Source organism: Mesoplodon densirostris, chromosome 12, assembly GCF_025265405.1.
Source record: "Mesoplodon densirostris isolate mMesDen1 chromosome 12, mMesDen1 primary haplotype, whole genome shotgun sequence".
Classification (NCBI taxonomy): Eukaryota; Metazoa; Chordata; class Mammalia; order Artiodactyla; family Ziphiidae; genus Mesoplodon; species Mesoplodon densirostris.
Window position 1 is genome coordinate 42,166,712 of NC_082672.1, and position 20,440 is coordinate 42,187,151.

Consider the following 20,440-nt stretch of genomic DNA (forward strand, 5'->3'; position numbering starts at 1 on the left):
CTAGTTTCCATTTCTTTCCTGTTGATTTCCTTATTAAGAACTTTAATGCAAAAAAGCCCAAAATATAGCCTAAGAAAGTTGTACATAAATCTTCTTCACAGTATTAATACAAACCATGCCTCATTTTACAGATATTTCTCAATTACATTATTTGAAATCTACAGTATTGGCCTAACTCTCACGGTTGAAAAATAATTGTTTTATTGTTTTTTAATGTGTTTAACCTTGTATGACCAGTCTTACGCTAAAACAGGATAATTTTACCTGTGAACTACCAAAAATAGATACAAGAACTACTTTACATATAAATGGCCCTTTAAAACAATACTATTGTGTGCTGATTTGCCACAGAGTCTGTACGAAGAGAGAAAAAACTAATAAATGCCGTGTTGTGAACCAATAATTAGATTCTCAATGTAGTGTAAAGTACTCACAGGAGGTTCGTTCTTGGCCTCATAAATTTGACCGTATCTTTCCATTCTAATACTATTAAGTGACTTAGAGACATCACTTAACAGCAAAATAAGCTCCTAAACCAAAGTGGCAAGCACATAAGACTGAAATTATGCAGTGATGACTGCTACTCATTTAGGAATTGGCTGTCCCGCTTGCTGTTAAATATCAGGCGAGCAGCAAATGGAGAGTTGGCGATTAAACTGCAAATTCAGCATCACATGGCTTAATACCTCTTGTGCTATTTGTGAAACTTGAAGATTATTAAAGATTTTTTGCTTAGTTCACTACAGAAACAGTATACATTATACCTGTGGCAATAAATATTTTTATTATTCTTTCCAATCAATTTATTTCCCATTCGTATTGAATTACCTGAGTTCACCTAGTTCAGTGCTTCTTAAACTGTGATGTGTATCAGATTTCCCAGGAAGGCTTATTAAAATGCAGATTTATGGGCCCCACTATCAGAGTTTCTGATTCTGTAGATCTCAGTTGGGGCCTGATAACTTGTATTTCTTATTTCTTACAAGTTCCCAAGTGATCCTGATGCTGCTGGTTTGAGAACCACTGACCTAATACCATGAGTCCCTCCTCTTGAAATTAACAGGATTCCTTTTTTTAAAAAAAATGAACTAAGAAAATAGACATCCAGATTTGGCTTTCACCATTGTTTGCAAAACCATGTCATAATTTGCTAGATCAAAAATTGAGGAAAACATTTTCTCTATTGGGAATTATAATAAAGCTCTTTAACTAAAACCGGACAAATGTATCAAATTGAGCATAAGCTATTTGGGGTTTCATTTATATTAAGGACAACTCCAGTTAAATAGAGTTGCCCTGCAAATAGAAGAGTCCTCTCATAATCCTGAGGAATGTGTGACACAAACTTCTATCATTACTCTAATATATAATGAAGATCTTTTAAGAGCCTTTTGAAATCTTATTTTCTCAAAGTCCAAGATCCATGTTGGACTTGGCCAGAATTTTTGTTTGTTTTTCTTTTTCTACCCCTAAAAAAAAAGAGATAGTTTCTCTTTTCTAACCCTTATAAAGAGATAGGTGCTTTTTCCCAGGGTCTTCAGTCGTTGTCTTCAACGGTACTGTCTGTAGTGATGAAATTAGGGCCGAAGTAAGAATACCCCACTCTTATTCTATTATGTTAACAGATGAAATTTTCAGTGTTCATGTCAAGTTTTAATCCAGTGCATTGCTGTTTGTTTATTGTTAAAAGAACTTGACTCCATTTCCTTTGCATCTTGATTCTGTGGGTCTGCTGCCTGACCCTTCAGCTGGATTGTGGGCTGCAGCGCACCCTCCATTACTTCTTTTTTTTTTTTTTTTTTTTTTTTTTTGCGGTATGCGGGCCTCTCACTGTTGTGGCCTCCCCCGTTGTGGAGCACAGGCTCCGGACGCGCAGGCTCAGCGGCCATGGCTCACGGGCCCAGCCGCTCCGCGGCATATGGGATCCTCCCAGACCGGGGCACGAACCCGTATCCCCTGCATCGGCAGGCGGACTCTCAACCACTTGCGCCACCAGGGAGGCCCCTTCCATTACTTCTGATTACTCCCCTTTTATCCGTGATTGCCATGTCTTCTACTTGTTTTCCAGTTTCTTTGAGATATAACTGATGTATAACATTGTGTAAGTTTAAGATGTGCAGAGTGTTGATTTGATCACTTATGTATTGCAAAATGATTACCACAGTAGGGTTAGTTAACACCTCCATCACCTCACATAATTATCATTTCTTTTTTGTGGTAAGAATATTTAAGATCTACTCTCTTAGCAACTTTCAAGTATATAATATATTATTGTTAACTATAATCACCGTGCCATACATTAGATCTCTAGAACTTACTCATCTTCTATACCCTTTGATCAACATCTTCCCACTTTCCCCATTGTTCGCACCTGCCCCCCTCCTCTGGCAAGCATAATTCTACTCTGCTTCTATGAGTTCAGCTTTGTAAAATTCCACATATAAGTGATATCATACAGTATTTGTCTTTCTCTGTCCATGAGTCTTTTTAAAAGACTATTCCAGTGCTTTCTGTTGGAGCTGGTTCTTTTTACAGAGCTAATTGGTCAGTTCTTAACTATTGTAGGTGATTCCCATCTGAATGATAACCTTCAAGATGTTGACTAGTCTCTCACACACACACACACACGCAAATGTACATTTTATTTACATAGATCATATTAGGGTAAGCCTGCTTGGTCTAAAGCTGAATTTGAGATCTTCAAAAACACCTAAATGATACCTTTCTCTACAGTTTTGTACAACTGTTTTTCCATATATCTGATACCTTTGCCAATTTTACATGGTCAGACTAATGGCAAGGATTTGTCTGATTACCTTGTGAAGTACTACAACATTATTGTATTTGTCTTCATTTTCTTTTTGGAGAAGAAATGGAAGTTATTACCTGAGCCTTCCCTGTATATCATAAAATACTACTCTGTGAATGTTTTTCTGTTGTCACACTTCAAAAATACCTGTTATTAGGAATCATTGACCACAACTCTCTTGTTTACTTATGTATTCCAGGTACCTTGTGCAACTTAGCATGTAGTTCATAAGCACTCAATAAATATCTGTTGAATAAATGAATTGACATATTTAAAAGGTCAAAATTAACAGAACAGTTTCCTTTTTGAAAGCTTATAATTTAGAAAGTTTAAACTATGTTAAGGTGTGTGTGTGTGTGTGATTGCTTTAAAATGCATTCAGATAGTACAAGAGTGGCCACAATTGACAAGATAAATTATGTTTCATATTAGTTATTATTTATGCTCATATTTTAAAGAGGAAATGCCTCCCAAATTATTTCAATTGGTATATTCAAAACTCTTCTAATAGGAAAAGTATTGAGTTATGTGACATTTTGTATTCTGATGATGATCATTTTTAATAAAAGGCATTGTTTCATTGAATTACTTACGGTACTGTAAGAATATAACACTTATCTATTAAAAACATAGTAGTGCTATTGTGAAATAGGATATGTGAATATATTTTAAAACCCCTTCATTTAAATGAAAAATATTTAAGATGCTTTCAGTCAAGTTAGTGTAATCCAGGGGTTCGCAAACTACAGATGTGCTCATTCATTTACATTTTGTCTGTGGCTGCTTTGACCCTACAACTATAGTTAGTGAGTGAGTGAATGAGCAAATGCCCTCTTAACGGAAATTCCACCTTCAAACATTCAACCTGAGGAAATAGTCATGAATACAGATAAGTATGTACAGAGATATTTATTCACTGCTGTTTGCAACATCAACACAGTGGAAACCTAAGTGTCAAATAATAGGGGACTGGTATCTAAGTTCTGGATATCCATACACTGATATACTATATAGCTGTTTTTAAAAAGATGTTACAGAAATCTATGCATTGATGTGAAACAGGAGTCAACAACCGATAGCACAAATTCAGTCTGAGACCTGTTTTTGTACTACCAGAGTTAAGAATGGTTTTACATTTTAAAAGATTATAAAAGAAAAAAATTTTTAAACCATGAAATACAGAGAATGTGCCTGGCAAAGCCTGAGATAATTACTGTCTGACCCTCTTCAGAAAATGTTTGCTGACCTCTGATGTAGAATGATGTATTTAATGTAGATTAACTGGGGATGAATTTAAAACATTACAAAATAGTATGTATGGGAAGATGCCATTTTTCAAAAGAAATGCAATCAATATCATTTAGAAGGTAGATAATTAAGATGTTAACAATAATTGTGTTTGGGTGGATAGGATTGATGGGGCTCTATATTTTTTGTCTATTTGTCTAATTTTATGATTTTTCAATAATGAGAATATATTCATAGTATAATAAGAAAATTAAAAATTTTAATTTTGGCATGGGAAAAAGAATAGGGAAAAGAGAAATTCTCTGAGTTCTAGAATGCAAAGGTATGTTTCTCTATTCTGTAGATGAGGAAGCTGAGGCTAAGAGAGATTAATCAACTTGCTTTGGGGCACACAAACATAAGACAGAAATAGCCCTGCTTCCAAATTTTATGTCCAGCAGCATCACCCTTTGATAACTTAAAATGTTCATCCATCAACTGACATATGAAATTATGAACTCTGTGCCCAGAGGCACTTTGGAGGTATCCATGTATGATAAATAAATAAAGGAGGGTGATGCAGAAATCAAAAAACACCAGTTAAATGGGAATAGATGCACAACCAGATAAGTTTACATTTGCTTAGATAGAATGAAGAAAGTGTGGCTAACATTTTGCATTTTTTTAAAAAAAGCAAACAAAACCTATGTAGACATAGGTATTTAGTATACTTTGTAAACTTACAAACTATTACTCCTAAATAACATACTAATTAGTTGCTTTTTCATACCTATAGAGTTAGTAGTTCAAATGTAGTCATCTGGCAAAAAAGAGGGCACATTTCCTGAAGCTCATGCCCTGCACTGTAAAACAGACACAGAAGAGACATTTGACTTATCCTCAGGCCCTGGTACAGACAACTGTTTACAAAATTAGGCCGCAACTTGGAAGGAGAGCAAATACACTACAACGGTGAGAAGTCTTCATTGTAATTAACAGATAGCTAATAACAGAAGGAAACAGTAGGATTATAGAAAGCAGACGTAAAAGCTCAGCAGTTTTTGGACCATTTAGTCTGTGGACAAAAAGCCTAATATGCTTAAATTATTCCTGAGGGAACCAGTATCTAACAGCAAAGAACGATGATGATGATAATTATTATGGTCTTTTAAAAGCACATGTGCATTTAATCACAATCATCTTGTGATTTGGAAGAATGATCCCTATTCACATATTTAGAAACTGAGGCAAAGAGGGTGTTAAGTGAGTTCTCAGGATTGTATAGCTCAGTCATCTGATGACCAGGAACTAGATCTTCTAGCCTCAACTCAGTGTTGGCATGTGATGCTGATGCTGAGTCCTCAAGACAGGATTCATGTAATTGCACTAAATCAAAAGAACAGATAAGCATGTTTATGAAACCTGTACAAATAAAAAGGTTAAACTATAAATATTTTGATGCTCTTTAGAAGTGAAATTTAGTATCTGGAAAAATTCACTAGCAGAGAATGCCTCATAACTCAAAACTGCCAGAAAATCACAATATATTTGCATAGATGAGGCTGTTTTCTTTCATTTTCTTCCTCTTATCTTTCTTTTGAACAAAGGTTTCTAAGCCTGGATTTTGTATATATCAAATGATTTGTGATGTTTACCTACAAATGTAATGATAAACAAAGCAGTCCCCATTTTAACACTATGACATCACATATTAACAACCTTTGTGTGGTAGTTTCCACAAATTCTGTTAGAAATAATAGCTAGATAGGGTACATGTTTTCATAATTCTCTGTCTCTTTAGTAGGCGTTATGTTTTCTTAAAAAAAAAGAAGAAAGAAAGATGTTTTCTTTTTGGTGTAAGATGTAAGTTCAGGAACTATATGGCATACTTACCTAATGTTAAATATTATTAACAATAGACTGCATATTTTCAAAACATTATGTTGGCAAGTTTCCCATATTTTTAAACTTAAATTGAGGTGGAAAGATCAGCTCAAAAATCCATCTTTAAGCCCTGTGTGATGACTTGAACTATTATGCTGTTATTTACTGTTCTTGGGTCAATGCTTTAGGAGTTAGAACATATAAGATAACACAGTGTGCAGTACACCTAACGATAATTCTAAGAGTGAGAGCTGTCTAGCCATTGGTTTTCCTCTCCTTTTCTGTGCATTTTTTTTTTTTTTTTTTTTTTTTTTTTTTTTTGCAGTATGCAGGCCTCTCACTGTTGTGGCCTCTCCCGTTGCGGAGCACAGGCTCCGGACGCACAGGCTCAACGGCCATGGCTCACAGGCCCAGCCGCTCCGCGGCATGTGGGATCTTCCCAGACCAGGGCATGAACCCGTGTCCCCTGCATCGGCAGGCGGACTCTCAACCACTGTGCCACCAGGGAAGCCCTTTCTGTGCATTTTTAACTTCCATATCAAATGTATGTTAGAAGAAGGACATACAACTTTCTATTACCATACTATTTCCTTTTCTCCAGCCCCACCTCTGCCCCATTTATCTCTACAGCACATGTAGAGAAATTTTCTTCTTGAGGAAACATTATTTTAAAGGACCCTAATTATTTCTCAAGGTCTTTCCTTCAGACAGCCATTGTAATGTTTCTTGGTGTTGTCATTTATGTATCTTTGCCCTTACAACTCAGAAAATTTCCATAACCAATGAGAACCACTACCTTTCTCCCTGTCCCATCTCTCAGAATCCTGATGATTGAGAAACCCTTCCACTTGTAAATGGGAGGCACCAAGATGGTAAGTGTTGGGGCTTTCTTGACCCAACTGATGTGCTCTTTTAACCAACCCTTTAACTTGATAGTTAAGGTCATTAGCTTGCCTTCTTTCCTCTGTTTCTTTCTTATCATTTTCTAGAACCTATTAATCTACCTCTCTCCCCTGCTCTCAGTCAGGCTCCTTCTTCTCCCCTTCTGCTTTATATCCTGTCCTCCACCACATTAACCCAGAGTGTGCACAAACATGTACATACTCACCCGCAAATAAACACACATCTGCACCCACAGAAGTTTTGCTCTCCCCTATCACCTAACTCAATCTCTCTTTTTGTTTTATTTCCCTAATTATAGCCTATATCACTCTGTTTATTCTCTGCTTACATGTTGCTTCATATTGTTTTTTTCTGGTGTATATTTTATGTTTATGTAGTTTTATATGGCTGATTTGCCTTCCTGGTTGTAAGCTCCTTGAGATCAGGGATTTTGTTTTTTCTGGTGTATCTCCCTTACCACACTGGGAAACATGTAGTTAAGTGCTTCTTAAGTCTGAAAACCACTTCCTATGGAGCAGAAAAGTACCTTAGGAAGTGTCTTATCTAGTGCCCTCATTTTACAAGAGAGAAAATGAGAGAAGTGAAATGACTCATCTTTATTGTGGCAGAACAGGTGAGTAGTAGACCCTGAACTAGAACTCGGGCCCTGTTCTATGTGTGTGTTACCAAGCCACCTTGACTCTGGCTTACGCTCAGGGAAAGCACTGGACCACTTCCAGGAGTAGGTGGCATTGGTTTCTGCCCACATGGATGCTAGTGATGTCTACCTTGAACAATAGCCTGAAATTCTTCCCAGTATTTCTCCCCATTTTTCATCTTGCCCTCTTAACTTAATCTTCCCCACTTGGGAGCTAGGGAATGAAATTGAACCCTCAGGAAAAAAATAGTATCAGGCTGCAATTTTATTAATTCATTTATCAACCTTTATTCATTTTGACTAGGGGATAGTATAAAAGCAAACTTTAAAAAAGTTTCACTAGCTTAATTTTTTCATGAGAATAAATATCTTTAAAAAGCTAGCTAAGTCTAAAACCCCTGTTCACTAAGAGCATTCTACATCTAGATTTTTTTTTTTTTTTTTTTTTTTTTGCCGTATGCGGGCCTCTCACTGTTGTGGCCTCTCCCGTTGCGGAGCACAGGCTCCGGATGCGCAGGCTCAGCGGCCATGGCTCACGGGCCCAGACGCTCCGCGGCATGTGGGATCTTCCCGGACCAGGGCTTGAGCCCGTGTCCCCTGCACTGGCAGGCGGATTCTTAACGACTGCGCCACCAGGGAAGCCCCCTACATCTAGATTTTTTGAGTTATATTTTTCAGAAGTTTTTTCTTTCACATACACTTTGTGCTTTCATACATTAGAAACTCAAGTCTAAGGTACAGTTATGTTGAGTCTTCTTGGTTATAACCTATGGTTACTGGCAGGTTAGCATGCATATCCTTGTTATTTTGAATAAACAAGTTGGGGAGATTTTAATGCTTTAATTTTTCAGAAAAGTGAAGAATACTCTCTTCATCTAATGGCCTAGAGGCTAAAAATTGAATTGTACTGAATCACAGGGAAGAAAAACAAAACAGTTGACAAAAGTTCTCATCTAATTAAATTTATAAATTTAAAAAATGAAGTTCATAATGCAGTTTGACAAATACAACAAATCATTTAATTTAGAAAAACTTCAGTTTAGGGTTTTGATTAATTAAAGAGAGTGCACAAGTTAGAAAGAGGCAGTGAAAGATGTGTACACACTTACATATAAGGGACTCACAGGGGAGATCCCTCCAGATCAAAAGAATTACGTGTATCTGAGATGGTATGAATCTGGCATTCACTTGGCTTTAGCTGTCATCAAACCATCCCGCATCAGAGCATTTAATTAGGGGAATAGGGCCTCTCTGAACCTCAGTTTCCTCATCTGTAAACCAAGATTATTTAACTAGATGACCTTTGATGTCCCTTCCAGCTCTAAATGTCTCCTGGATTAACTATTTTTATATCTTTATTCAAATATTTAGAACTTTTAAGGTTCCACTCTAAATTGAAAAGCCAGAGTAGCTCAGTAAGTACTTATTGGTTGAATGATTAAATTTGACACATATTATGTGCGTTAATCAACTCAGCTAATGATATGTGGGTTATTTCAGTTATTTTCAGCCAAAGATATTTATCAGATCGACGGCATTTTGTGCTGAAAGCTTTATGTAGCAGAAATGAGTAATAGGTAAACTCTGCTTGTACTAATGGGGAATTAGTGTTTGATCTTTTAACAGTGAAGTTTTCAGCATGAGCATTTGAAGAAAGGCTTTGATATTAATTGGACATTTCAAACCAAACCATGTCTGAACTGAAACTAGTTCTTTCCAGAACCATCTGTTCTTATTCATTTCTTCTTTCCTTACTCTTTGCTCTGGTGTGTAAATATTCTTGTACAGTTCTTCAGGGATCTGCAAACTAGAAAGGCAAAGAAAGCCATACATCTTGTTTACAGCCTTGTCTAATCCTATCTGTTAAGGGTAAAGTAAAAAGATAAAAGATTTATTTGGTAGGTTCTAAAATCTGAAGTTTTTTTAAACTTTTGATCAAAAACAGCAGTAAGACTGTGATGATGTTATTTAAGTATAATGAAAAGATACAGTTTAGGTATAGTCGTTTTGAAACTCTTAACTTTAGACCATAAAAGTTTTTATTTAAACCTATTTATTCGTTACATGCTTGAAAGATTATTTTAGAAGCTATTTCATAACATTTTACCACCCTTCTTTCAGCAAATTTTATTAGTTTTGATTTTTTTCTGTGAATGTAATCAGAATCTCCATAATGCAGAATCTTTTTGAAGATTCCTTTTGGGTCATTAGATATCTGCCCATTTCAAACTGATTGGTGCAAGTTGCCCCAAAACCCTATTTAGTTTTAATGGTCATTTTTTTTTTTAAAAAAAGAGTATGTCTTCTATAATCAGCACAGATTACATTTCATTACCTGTCATGTTTCATCTTGCCCTCTTAACTTTACAAAACCCACCTGCCAAATATAGGTACCAACAAACCCTGAAAACCAAGATTGACTAAGAATTGGGTGGCAAATTAACACTTTCTATCTAAAAAATTATGATAGTTTTGTTTTTTTGCCAGTCTCATTTCAGTACTAGCTTTGTGACTTCTGATACTAGTTTTTTCAGGAATAAATCAAAACCAGAAATTATCAGACCTGCTCTCCCATTTCACTGGGGAAGCCAAGAACCAGAAAAGTTAAGTGATGGGCCCAGGCCTCCCACTGAACTGTAGTAGAGCCAGTCCTAGGATCCAAGTGCTGACCTGGGTCCAGTGCTCCCTCCAGCATGCCTGCCCCATTTGAAGGGGCAGTGAAGTACCATTTAGTGTGCTTTTTGTGGTCATTTACTTTTGAGCACATTATCTAAGATGTGCTAGTTAAAACTTAACTGCTCTTTAGAATGATTTGTGACATTTCTCCTTCATTCTTTTAACAATATTAACTTTGTTAGCTAGTTTGGAATTTTATTACTCACCATTTTGGGTAGAAAGATGTTCTCTTTGAGAATCTGGATTCCTCCTCCAAGTAACTAACCTCTTCGTGTCTCAAGAGGAGGTAACAAATCAAATATTAAGAATTGAAATTGATTTAGGCCAACATATGATTTCATTTAAAGCATCAAAAGGTTAGTTAATGTTTTCATCCAAAAACTGTTTTGTAATTGTGCCCAAGGTTGAGACTGCAGAATACTTGATATATTTATTTGCAGACAATAGAAACTCGTGGAATAGAATAGAACACTTTGCAAATACTAGAATATTAGTGGTTTCTCATTACAGTGCTCCAGATATATTTATTAATATTTGATTGATTCATTCATTTATTAAATGAACATTTATTGAGTACCAGCTACTTTGCTGGATGCTAGAACAAGACAAAGTCCTGTCCTCATCAAGCTTACATCTAGTGGGGTTGTCAAACAATTAACAAGCAAGCAAATAAGTTAATTAGCATGTGATAAATAGTGGGATGGAAATAAGCAAGGTGATATATGATAAACAATAAATGAGAATGGCCAACTTTATGTGGGGTTGTTAAGAAAGACCTCTCTTAAAAGGGGACTTTTAAGCGGATTCCTGAAGTTAAGAATGAACCAGGCATGCAAAGAGCTAGGGAAAGGGCATTGCAGCCAGAGGAAACAGCAAAGGCAAAAACCTCAGGATGGAAAGGGTCGCTGTTTCCTTCCTGTCTGTTAACTGAGATTATAAAAACTTCCCACCTACCACTCATAGGAATAATGTGGTGATATCAATAAATTTAATACAAAATGACCAAATTTGGGTTGAATATGTATAATACACAATGAAGGAGAAATGGAGATTTTTTTCTCTACTTTTAAAGAAAAGAAAATTATTTGAGGATACAAGAGAATAACACGAGAAAACATTGAGAGATCTGGATCTTGCCTTCTGTAATGAAATGCTGCATTTTGTGATGCCAGTTGTCAGTGTAGAAGTTAACAGAAGATAAAGATCTTGGCCTGGGGTTGGGACTTGACCTGGGCCTTGGAGAATGAGTGAATTTGGATTGGCCAGCAGGAGGCAGAACAGCGTGTTTCAGGATGAGAGAACTACGTAAATAAGTATACTAAGATGGCATGATACATGCACACAAAAGATAATTATGCAAGAAGATGGAAGTGTTAACTGACCTTGTTGTGGTAATCATTTCACAATATCTACATGTATCAAATCATCATGTGTTACACCTTAAACTTACACAATGTTGTATGTCAATTATATCTCAACAGATCTGAGGGGAAAAACACTTTTTAACAGATACCAGGTAGACTGAACTTGAATGAGTACTTGAAACCCTGAAGACTCAAGCTTCAGCCAGGCTGGTCTTTGAAAAAATAGAAAATAATAGATGGTCTGATTCATAGAGGTTATTGAAAAGTCAGTAGATCGTTTTTGACTTGACATTTCATACAACAGAGGGAATTATTATGGTTTCTTGAATAAGAAAGTTGTATGGTAAAAAGAGAAATCAGATAACATAGATACAGATTGATGGAGACAGGAGGGGAAATCCTGGAGAATGGGAAGCCAGGTAAGAGGACCTTCTTTGCTCTCATGCCCTTCATAGTACCTGGTGATGAAAATATGAATGGACTATGTTCGTATCACAGAAAGGGAATGGGCTGTATATGCGATGTTGCCAAGAACTTTAATGTTGATGCTTAATAACTGAAGAGAGAAATCAGAAGTCAAAATGCGTGCTCTCTTGAGCCCCAGGGACTGGCTGACCAGTAGTGTCAGTGATGGAACTAGGGACATTTGCCTTGGACATTAAATGATTGATTTCACCTTGGATATCTTAAGTTCCAAAAGACAACAGTGTGCCCAGATTGTGATGTGAGCACAGAAGTAGAAGTGCAGAGCTAGAGTCAAGATGGAAAGTTGAATTTGGGAATGCAGTGATGAGAACTAAAGGCTTAGCTCTTGAGAATGAATGCTTTTGATGAAGAGTGTGTGTTTGGGGGTGGGGGAGGCATACATGTGCGTGTGTGCGTGCGCACACACACACACATGCACGCACACACAGAGACACGTATACTGGGTTGGCCAAAAAGGTTGTTCGGATTTTTCCATAAGATGTTATGGAAAAATCCAAACGACCTTTTTGGCCAACCCAGTATATTTGTCTATAAAAATATATATTCACGCACACAGAGAACCCAAGTAGAACGTACCAAAACAGCAGTTGGATTAAAGACAAGAAAGAATTTCAGGCAGTAAATAGGGAAAGTTCTTGGGGAAATACCCTTATCATTTTACTGTAAAAACTACCACTAACCTTTTAGAGTGATGACTATGTGTCCTAAGGTCTTTAAATATAATAGTTCATTCAGTTTCTTTCCACAGCCTTTAAAATAGCAAATGCTATTGTTATCCCCATTTTATAGTTGAGGAAATTTAGGCACAGGTAGATGAAGCAGTTTGCCCAAGATTATACCCAATTTGAAGAAGTAGAGCTGAGATTCCAACATAGGCAATGTGTTTTCAAAGCCTGAGCCCTTAACTCCCATGCCATATGGCTCTAATATTCATGATGGTGTTTTAATTACAAGTCTGACTTCTGTCCTATGTAAGTTTCTTGAGAAGGAGTTAATTAATTAACAGTTTTAAAAGTTGGGTGGAAACTAGAAAGTCAGCAGATGGCTGGGCAGTGATTGGATAATCCCTTATGGCAGAAGAGACCTTGGAATTCTCTAGGGCATGACAGACAGGAAAGGAAGAATATACCTTTTGGCTTATTTTCTTTCTCCTCTTCTTCCATTCACCGTTTGCTGTTGAAACAGGAAATTGTCCACTTCAGAAAGAGTTATAATAATAATTTGCGGGGGGAAAATGGTATCTTTATTTTTTAGTGCCTTATATACTACAAATGTCTGTGTCCTCATTTGTATTCCAGGAATGCTAGTTTATCTAAATTGACTGCCAGCCAAATTCTTACATTAAAACTCATTATTTCCTCAACTTGCATTACAAAGTAAGAGTTAGATTCCAAAAGAGTAGGGTTTCAGAAACAGCGTCAATATCGATATTACTGAATTCTCCTCAGCCCGGAAGCCCAGTGCCTGGATTTCTCTGCGGGGAGGCTCGGGTCTTAAAGCAGGAGTTAAGGACTGAAACCCCTTCCTCTGGACACACAAGGCTTCTTTGACAGTGGCTTTAATGAACGCTTTCCCTTGCTGGGAGAGGACTTTGCTTTCATCCTCCATGCTTTTCAGGGTTTCCCCAACCTTTCTCACGTCTCCCTTGTTTGAGGAAGAAGCAGAGGACATAGTAAGTTCCCAGCCCACCACGCTCAGTCCTACAGTGTGGCAAGCAGAAGGGACAAGGCACCTGCTTGCTGCCACAGCTCTAACGGGGAAAGCTGTAGCAGTCCTTCCTTCAATGAGTAAATTAACTTAGTGCTTTTCTTTGGACCTAAAACTGTGAAGGGATGTCATCTAATTAATCTTCCTAAAGCACAGGTCTGCTCAAGTGAACTGGCTGCTCAAAAACTGTCAATATTTTTCCATTTTAAGGGGATAAAATTCTTAGCCTTACATTTATGAGCCTTCATGATTTGGGCCTATGCTATGTATACCTGACCTTATTTACCAGTATTCCCCCTTTTTGTGGACAGGGAAGCTGACTTATTCCATTTTCTTCTGCAGGCCCCTGCTTGCCTGTGTCTGTGCTTACCTTCAGGGATGCCCCTCCACTCCCCCCGCCTCAGCCTGTTTGTAGTGTCATTAACCCCCATTACACACTGCATACAATCCTCATCTAAATGCCATCTCCACCATACAGCCTTACTGAACTCATCTGAACTCCTAGGTGATTTTACGTTATGCAGTCATTTTATCTGTGTTCCAGATATTTCTGTGCATATATTGCCTTCTTTACTAAATTATTGGCAGAAATTTGTGTCAAATTTAACTTTGTATCTTCCATATCACCTACACTTAACATAAGAGGAAGTTAAAACTGCACAGGGCTGAGAGGATGTATAGATTACTTGTAATAATATGTCTTTTTACAACTTATCCTTTCTCTGTGCCCTAGTAAATAAGCGAAGCCAGAACAGGACCAGAGCTCCTGATTTTCAAACCAAGACTTGCTCACCAGCAACAATGGTTCTCCCCCCTGGCTTGCACATTGGAATCACTTGACACCACCTGTGGCGCTTTAAAAAATTCTCACCTGGGAGCCCCAAACCATAGAAATTAGAATCATAGGAGTGCTACCCAGACATCAGTATTATTCAAATCTCCCTACATGATTCTTTGTGCAACCAAGATTGGTAATAAATACTGCACAGCACAATGGCCCCTGGACCATTCTTACTTTCCTAGGTAATTCTATTAATTTGAGAAACTTTTATTTTTTCATATCAAAAAAAATTTAAGTAGAAGCATGTTCAATGTGAGATAGTAGAATAGCACATTTTGTTTTTCTTTCAACAGTAGCTCACTTAATTGTTTAACGTTTCAGATATTTCGAAAGAAAGCAGTGGAACTTGGGGTAAAATTGCTACCTGCATTTCATACTCCCTCTGGAATACCTTGGGCATTGCTGAATATAAAAAGGTAAAACTCTTCATTTTCGACAACATGTTTTAAGTTGACATATTCAAGATTGTGGTCTAACAAATAGACACCGGATGGATAATTACTTGAATGATGTTGGTGACTAACACCATTGGGAGTCTTGGTGTCTGTCTTTGTGTTGGGAGTTATTAGTGTTTTTCAGTGTTCCATGGCTTTAGATGGGTTCCCATCATGGGATCAAATGACCCCAAGAGAGTCATGCACACAAGGCATGATTCAAGGTTTTCACTGTTTCATGGTGATGTTGCATACTGTCTCCATAAATTCCAAGAGCATCCCATTATCTTTAAAATTGTCATCAAAGCATTTCACTTTCAAAGAAGTCAGTTCCTAAGATCACTTCCCTTCAGTTAAGCTGCTGGTCAGAGATATTGCAGAGATAGAACATTTAGACTTATCAGGTCTCCCACACAACACGTTGGTGTAACTGAGACTGGAGCACCTGACGCTGCTCACCCACAGTTGTCAGGAGGGAAGGGGACTGCTCCATGGGCCCAGGTCAACCCATCCTTCTCATCCCATTTGAGTGGAGAACCCTGGCATGCCAAGTCCATGGCAATGTGGCCCCAAGAAACGCCTGGGCCCAATAGACTTCCTGGTATTCTCCCAGGACGTAGTTTGAATTTCCATGATAGCTTGAGCATTTTGTTAATAAACAATTTTATCTTGAGCTTCCTTCTTAACTCCTTCTCCATAACTAACTAATTGCATGTATGTCTCTTTGTGATGATGGTGAGGACGACAATGGTGACGGCTCCTTGGTCATCCTAAAATAGGAAGGTTTATTCTAGGGACTTTACCCGTATTACCACATTTCATCCTCACAACAACTCGGGAAGGTCAGTACTGCTGTTACCTCTGTTTTACTAATCGGGAACTTGAGTCACAGAGGGACTAAGTCATTTGCCTAAAATCATACCATATGTAAACGGTAGAGCTAGAATATGTACTTAGATGTTTATACACACATTGATTCATAGGCACAAGTTAAATGGCTTTCTCGTTTTAGAAGCGGCAAGAGGATGCACAGGGTGACTTGGCAAGATTAATGCACATTTCTTCCTAATTATTTATTTTAGTGACATTCCTTCCTAAAATTAATCATGAAAAACCATGAAATTAATTGGCTAGTAAATCAGGTAAATTCGTGCTTTGTTTTCATTTGTATGTTATATATCTATACCTTGAAATCACGCTGTACCTGTCTATAATTTTATATATGTGTGTGTGTGTGTGTGTGTGTGTGTTTGGGGCAGAGGCATGGGTGTTGAGGTAGTGAGCGAGGGAGAGTTCAAACCCCTGGGCCATGTTAAACTGAGGTAGTTCTCTATTGCATAATGTGATATCTCAGGATCCATTCTTCCCTTTGGACTCCTGCGTCTTTCTCTGTCAGCTTGGAGATCAATGGCATGTGCTCTGCTGTCTTAAGGTGAAAGTGGGCATATATACTTGGCTTGGAGGCAGCATGGTGTTGGGAGATCCATGAGGGGTTTTTTTTGGCTTATGTAGATCACCTATATTGCCTTCCATATCTTCAGACTTTGTATTTATAGGTAGTATTCTGACCTAGAAACTTCTCTGTTACTTGAGATAAGATTCAGTTACGAAAATACTGCACATTTAACACATATTTTTCCTACTTACCCTCTGAGAAGAATGATATGGGCATAGTAGTACACTGAGTTAATTGGTTATCAAGAGACTGGGTTCTAGGTATCTTATAGCTATTCTAGGTTTGTCTTTAGAGCAATCATTTTAACTCTCCAGGCTTATTTGTAAACTGGAAGTTAGGCTACTTAACTAGTTCTTTTTGTACCTTTTCATGTTTATAGCCCACTCTGAAATTCTGATGAAACACGGCCCTCTCCTCATAAAATGCATATTCCTGAGGACACATACTTTTACTCAGTTTCCAAAAGCTAACAATACCATTGGAGTCCACCTAGGACCTAAGGTCCCCCCAGGTTTAAAATACTGGAGTGAATGATCACTCCAGCCTTCTACTCTAAGATGCTGTGGAGCTAGTTCTTATTGCTTCCTGGAAGGTAATGGAATTAGATAAAGGCCTCTGAAAACTAATAGAGGTGTGGGCCTACATCTTTGCAAAAGTTCAGTTAGTTATTGTAAGGTGCTGATATCATTTAATTAATTCTAGCCTCTCTTGAACTCATCATAAGAAATTAGATTGTTTTAAAGCATATTTAACATAGTGTTTATTTTTTACAGCCAAGAGGATTTTTTCCTTAGTTATACCTATCCTTTGTGTACAGTGGAGATGTTTTTCAGTACATAAAGGAGTACTTCTAAAAACTATTCAGTATGGAATCTGGCTTTTTTATCTGTATCTCCTGAAAGTTCATTAACTAGGGCTTTAACTTTTTTCTTAAGACCTTATTTTAGATTTACAGTATTTTACATTATTTATTTTACATTAGAACTTTTAATTTCAAATATTACAGGAAAATTATTTTGGGTCAAAAATAATGTGCTATTTCATTTATGTATTCTCTGATGTTTTCATGTTAAACTAGAGGAAATTAGGTGACCATTTTACAACTGACAGGAACACTTCTAACTTCTTCCTGGCAACTGGTATGAATTTTTTATTATATATTTTATCTACTCTCAATTCCATTTACTAAATAGCAGTGGCTTACCCAGATTTGTACAATAAACCTTGGCAAAATTAATAGTAATATCAACACACTAAAATTCATCCTATCCCTTTGCCCAATCACGTACTCTCATGGAATCCTTTCTTCTTCCAGCTGTGAAACTGATTTATCATCTTGAAGAATTTTCTCTAGGGGACAAAAGCAGTGTTCATATTTAACTGAAATAATTAGATTTCAGGATGTGCTGTTGATGTCAACCTGTACATATATGCTGTTTTCTCTGAATCTCTGTATTTTCACAGTATGGGCCAGGGGACAAGGGACAGCTGGCATGGAGCTTATTTTCGAGTTTTCTGAAGCCTGTCACCAGTAGAAGTTTCAAAGGAGATGGGGAAAAATATGTCTGGCAAAATTATATTTTAATTAACTTCTCAGAATAAGGGAGTATCTATAGAAGGATGCCCAAGAGAAAAAAGTGCTCAAGGATGCTTTTTAGAATAGTTCCGTATTCACTGTTGACTGGCTTTGAAACTCTTGGCAATAATTATGATGGGGGAGGCAGATGTGCTGTCTGTAATATCATAATTCTGCTCTTCCGCCTCAATTTTGAAAACCATAAAGGAGGTTACTGTTTGCCAACACCTATATGTTAACAAAAATGTGAACTTACTGGTATTATCGGTTCATATTCCTCTAGTATCCAGGTTTTTGCCCAAAGATAATTGGTTTCTTTACCTTTTCTTTGTTTTTTTTAAAAAAAAAAAAAGCATTTATTTTAGTCCCTGCTGTGATGAAGTTTCTATGCTAGGTCCAGGTAAGATTTTCTGCTTCTTTTCACTTTATTTAAAAAGATAACAGACGTGGTCTTTCTCTCAGGGTATTCATATTTACAGCCTGGTTAGTAAAGCAGAATATATATTTTGTATGTTATACACTCACTCATGTAATTGACAAATGTAAGGTAGTCTGTGCCAAGGAGAGATAATAAGTACTCAGGAGGTTGATTGAAAGCAAGCAGTATTTTGAATTGGGAGGTTTATGTATTTGGAGCCAAAACACCAATAAGCCAAATTAGATTTCAGTATTTGTGCAAACTGAGAATAGCAGAGAACCTAAATAATTCACTCATATCCTGCATTAGAAAGTCTGTCCCAAAATCTGTTCAGAAAAAAAATGTTATAACTATCTCTTCTGCTCCATCTATAACAAATTCTCAATTCAAGAGATGCTATATTAAGTTGTAAGTTAGTTGAAATTATGAGTTGATAACAAGTGGTAATTTGACTGAACAAACACCTGGGTGTTATACACAGTACCTGATTAGAGCAACATGCTTGCTTCACTGATACGACAGTAGAATGAAGATGTGTAAGTTACGTAATACCTCTGCTAAAATGAAAACATTGCCTAGATTCAACAGATTACATTTTGGTAGAACTCAGTTTCTCTAATGTGAAAATGTTAAAATTTGATGTCTGATCTTGTTACTACTATTAGCAAGAGACCCTATGCATATTTTTTTCTCCAACCTAAAGAAGAAAAATCACTTCTGTGGTTTGTAAAATCAAACATTTCACCACTTCCATATTTCTAGGTATAATTTAAGCCTAAGTAGAATATATATACTAATTTGGGGTTTTCTAAAGTATGTTCTTAATTTAAAATAATATAGTTAATATTCCCATTACTCATTTATATCACAGGGCATATAGTCTAGGCATTCCTAGTAATTATTCTGTCTTTACTATGAGTTAGTTTTAGCTTATACTGCTTTATCACTTGTTTCTCTTCGTGTATTTCTCTGAACTGACACCTGCCTGGTGGTTATATTAGGTTAGTGGATCTGTCTACAGCACGTGATTTTATCGCGCACATCAGGGAACGTGCTGGGAAGTGACTGATCTCTATTCTAGCTCTCATTAGTAAGCAAGGAGATGAATGAACCACAACTCCCTTACCTGTTTTTATTTCCTGCTTTGTAAAGCTTTATTTACCGACTACTCTAATTATCCAATGCAAATGCATACTATGTCATTAGTTACATTGCAGTGTGTATTATTATAATTAAATTGCAAATTGCTTTACTTTATCTGAAATGGGGTCTTAATTAAGAATAGTACACAGCTTGAAGTTTTCTAATAGTGAAAGATTATCCTGTATGAAGCATGTAGTGTGTATATTGTAACAAACCCCCTTTTTGTGTTTCGTAATACTTTGGTGGTGTAAAATGCTTGAATATTAAATTATAGTTGGTGAGTTTTAATAGACACAAAGTATGAAACAGTCTAATTAGGTTAAATTTTTTTAAAGTATTTTCCATATATCTCCCTGCATATTTACTTGACAGTTGAAGTATAAACTTCTACATTTTTAAATTTGCTGACCATCTTTTAAAGTACCTGGTTTCAGATTTGAAAGAGGTGTATTATGTTTTAAAATGAAGCAGAATACAGTTCTATACTTTAACATCATAAGAATAATATAAAAATTATCAAGAAGCAAATCTGATATGAGCAGATCGAACTTATTTAATGATTTGCTAATATTCTAAGAAGTAAAATAGTACTTAGTTATCCTAAAAATGTTCTGTAGCAGTTATATAGCCCAAATATAAAATCAGAGCTGCATCTTACAATTTATCTTTTATTTATATGTTTTATGGATCTGTTAAGAATTCAAAGATAAGTTCTACCAACTCTAGAAGAGTAAAAAAGAAGTTACAGTCTTTCCAAGTATTTTAAGTGAAACTGCTTTATGTGTTTATTTTTTCTGATTGGATACTTTATTATATTGGGTTTCCATCTTTTATCTATTTTAATTCATTTGGCTATTTATACTCTTCTGGAAATAAAAA

The 20,440-nt window shown here is 36.5% G+C and overlaps 1 protein-coding gene across 3 annotated transcripts in view; it reads left to right on the plus strand.

The window, feature by feature from the left end:
* The window catches only part of MAN1A1 (mannosidase alpha class 1A member 1), a 183,606-nt gene that overhangs the window by 78,805 nt on the left and 84,361 nt on the right, over nucleotides 1-20,440 (plus strand). For all 3 annotated transcript variants that reach the window (XM_060114873.1, XM_060114871.1, XM_060114870.1), the window contains one exon: nucleotides 14,856-14,950. In XM_060114873.1, the coding sequence (XP_059970856.1) occupies nucleotides 14,856-14,950 (95 nt within the window). The remainder of the gene's footprint in view (nucleotides 1-14,855; nucleotides 14,951-20,440) is intronic.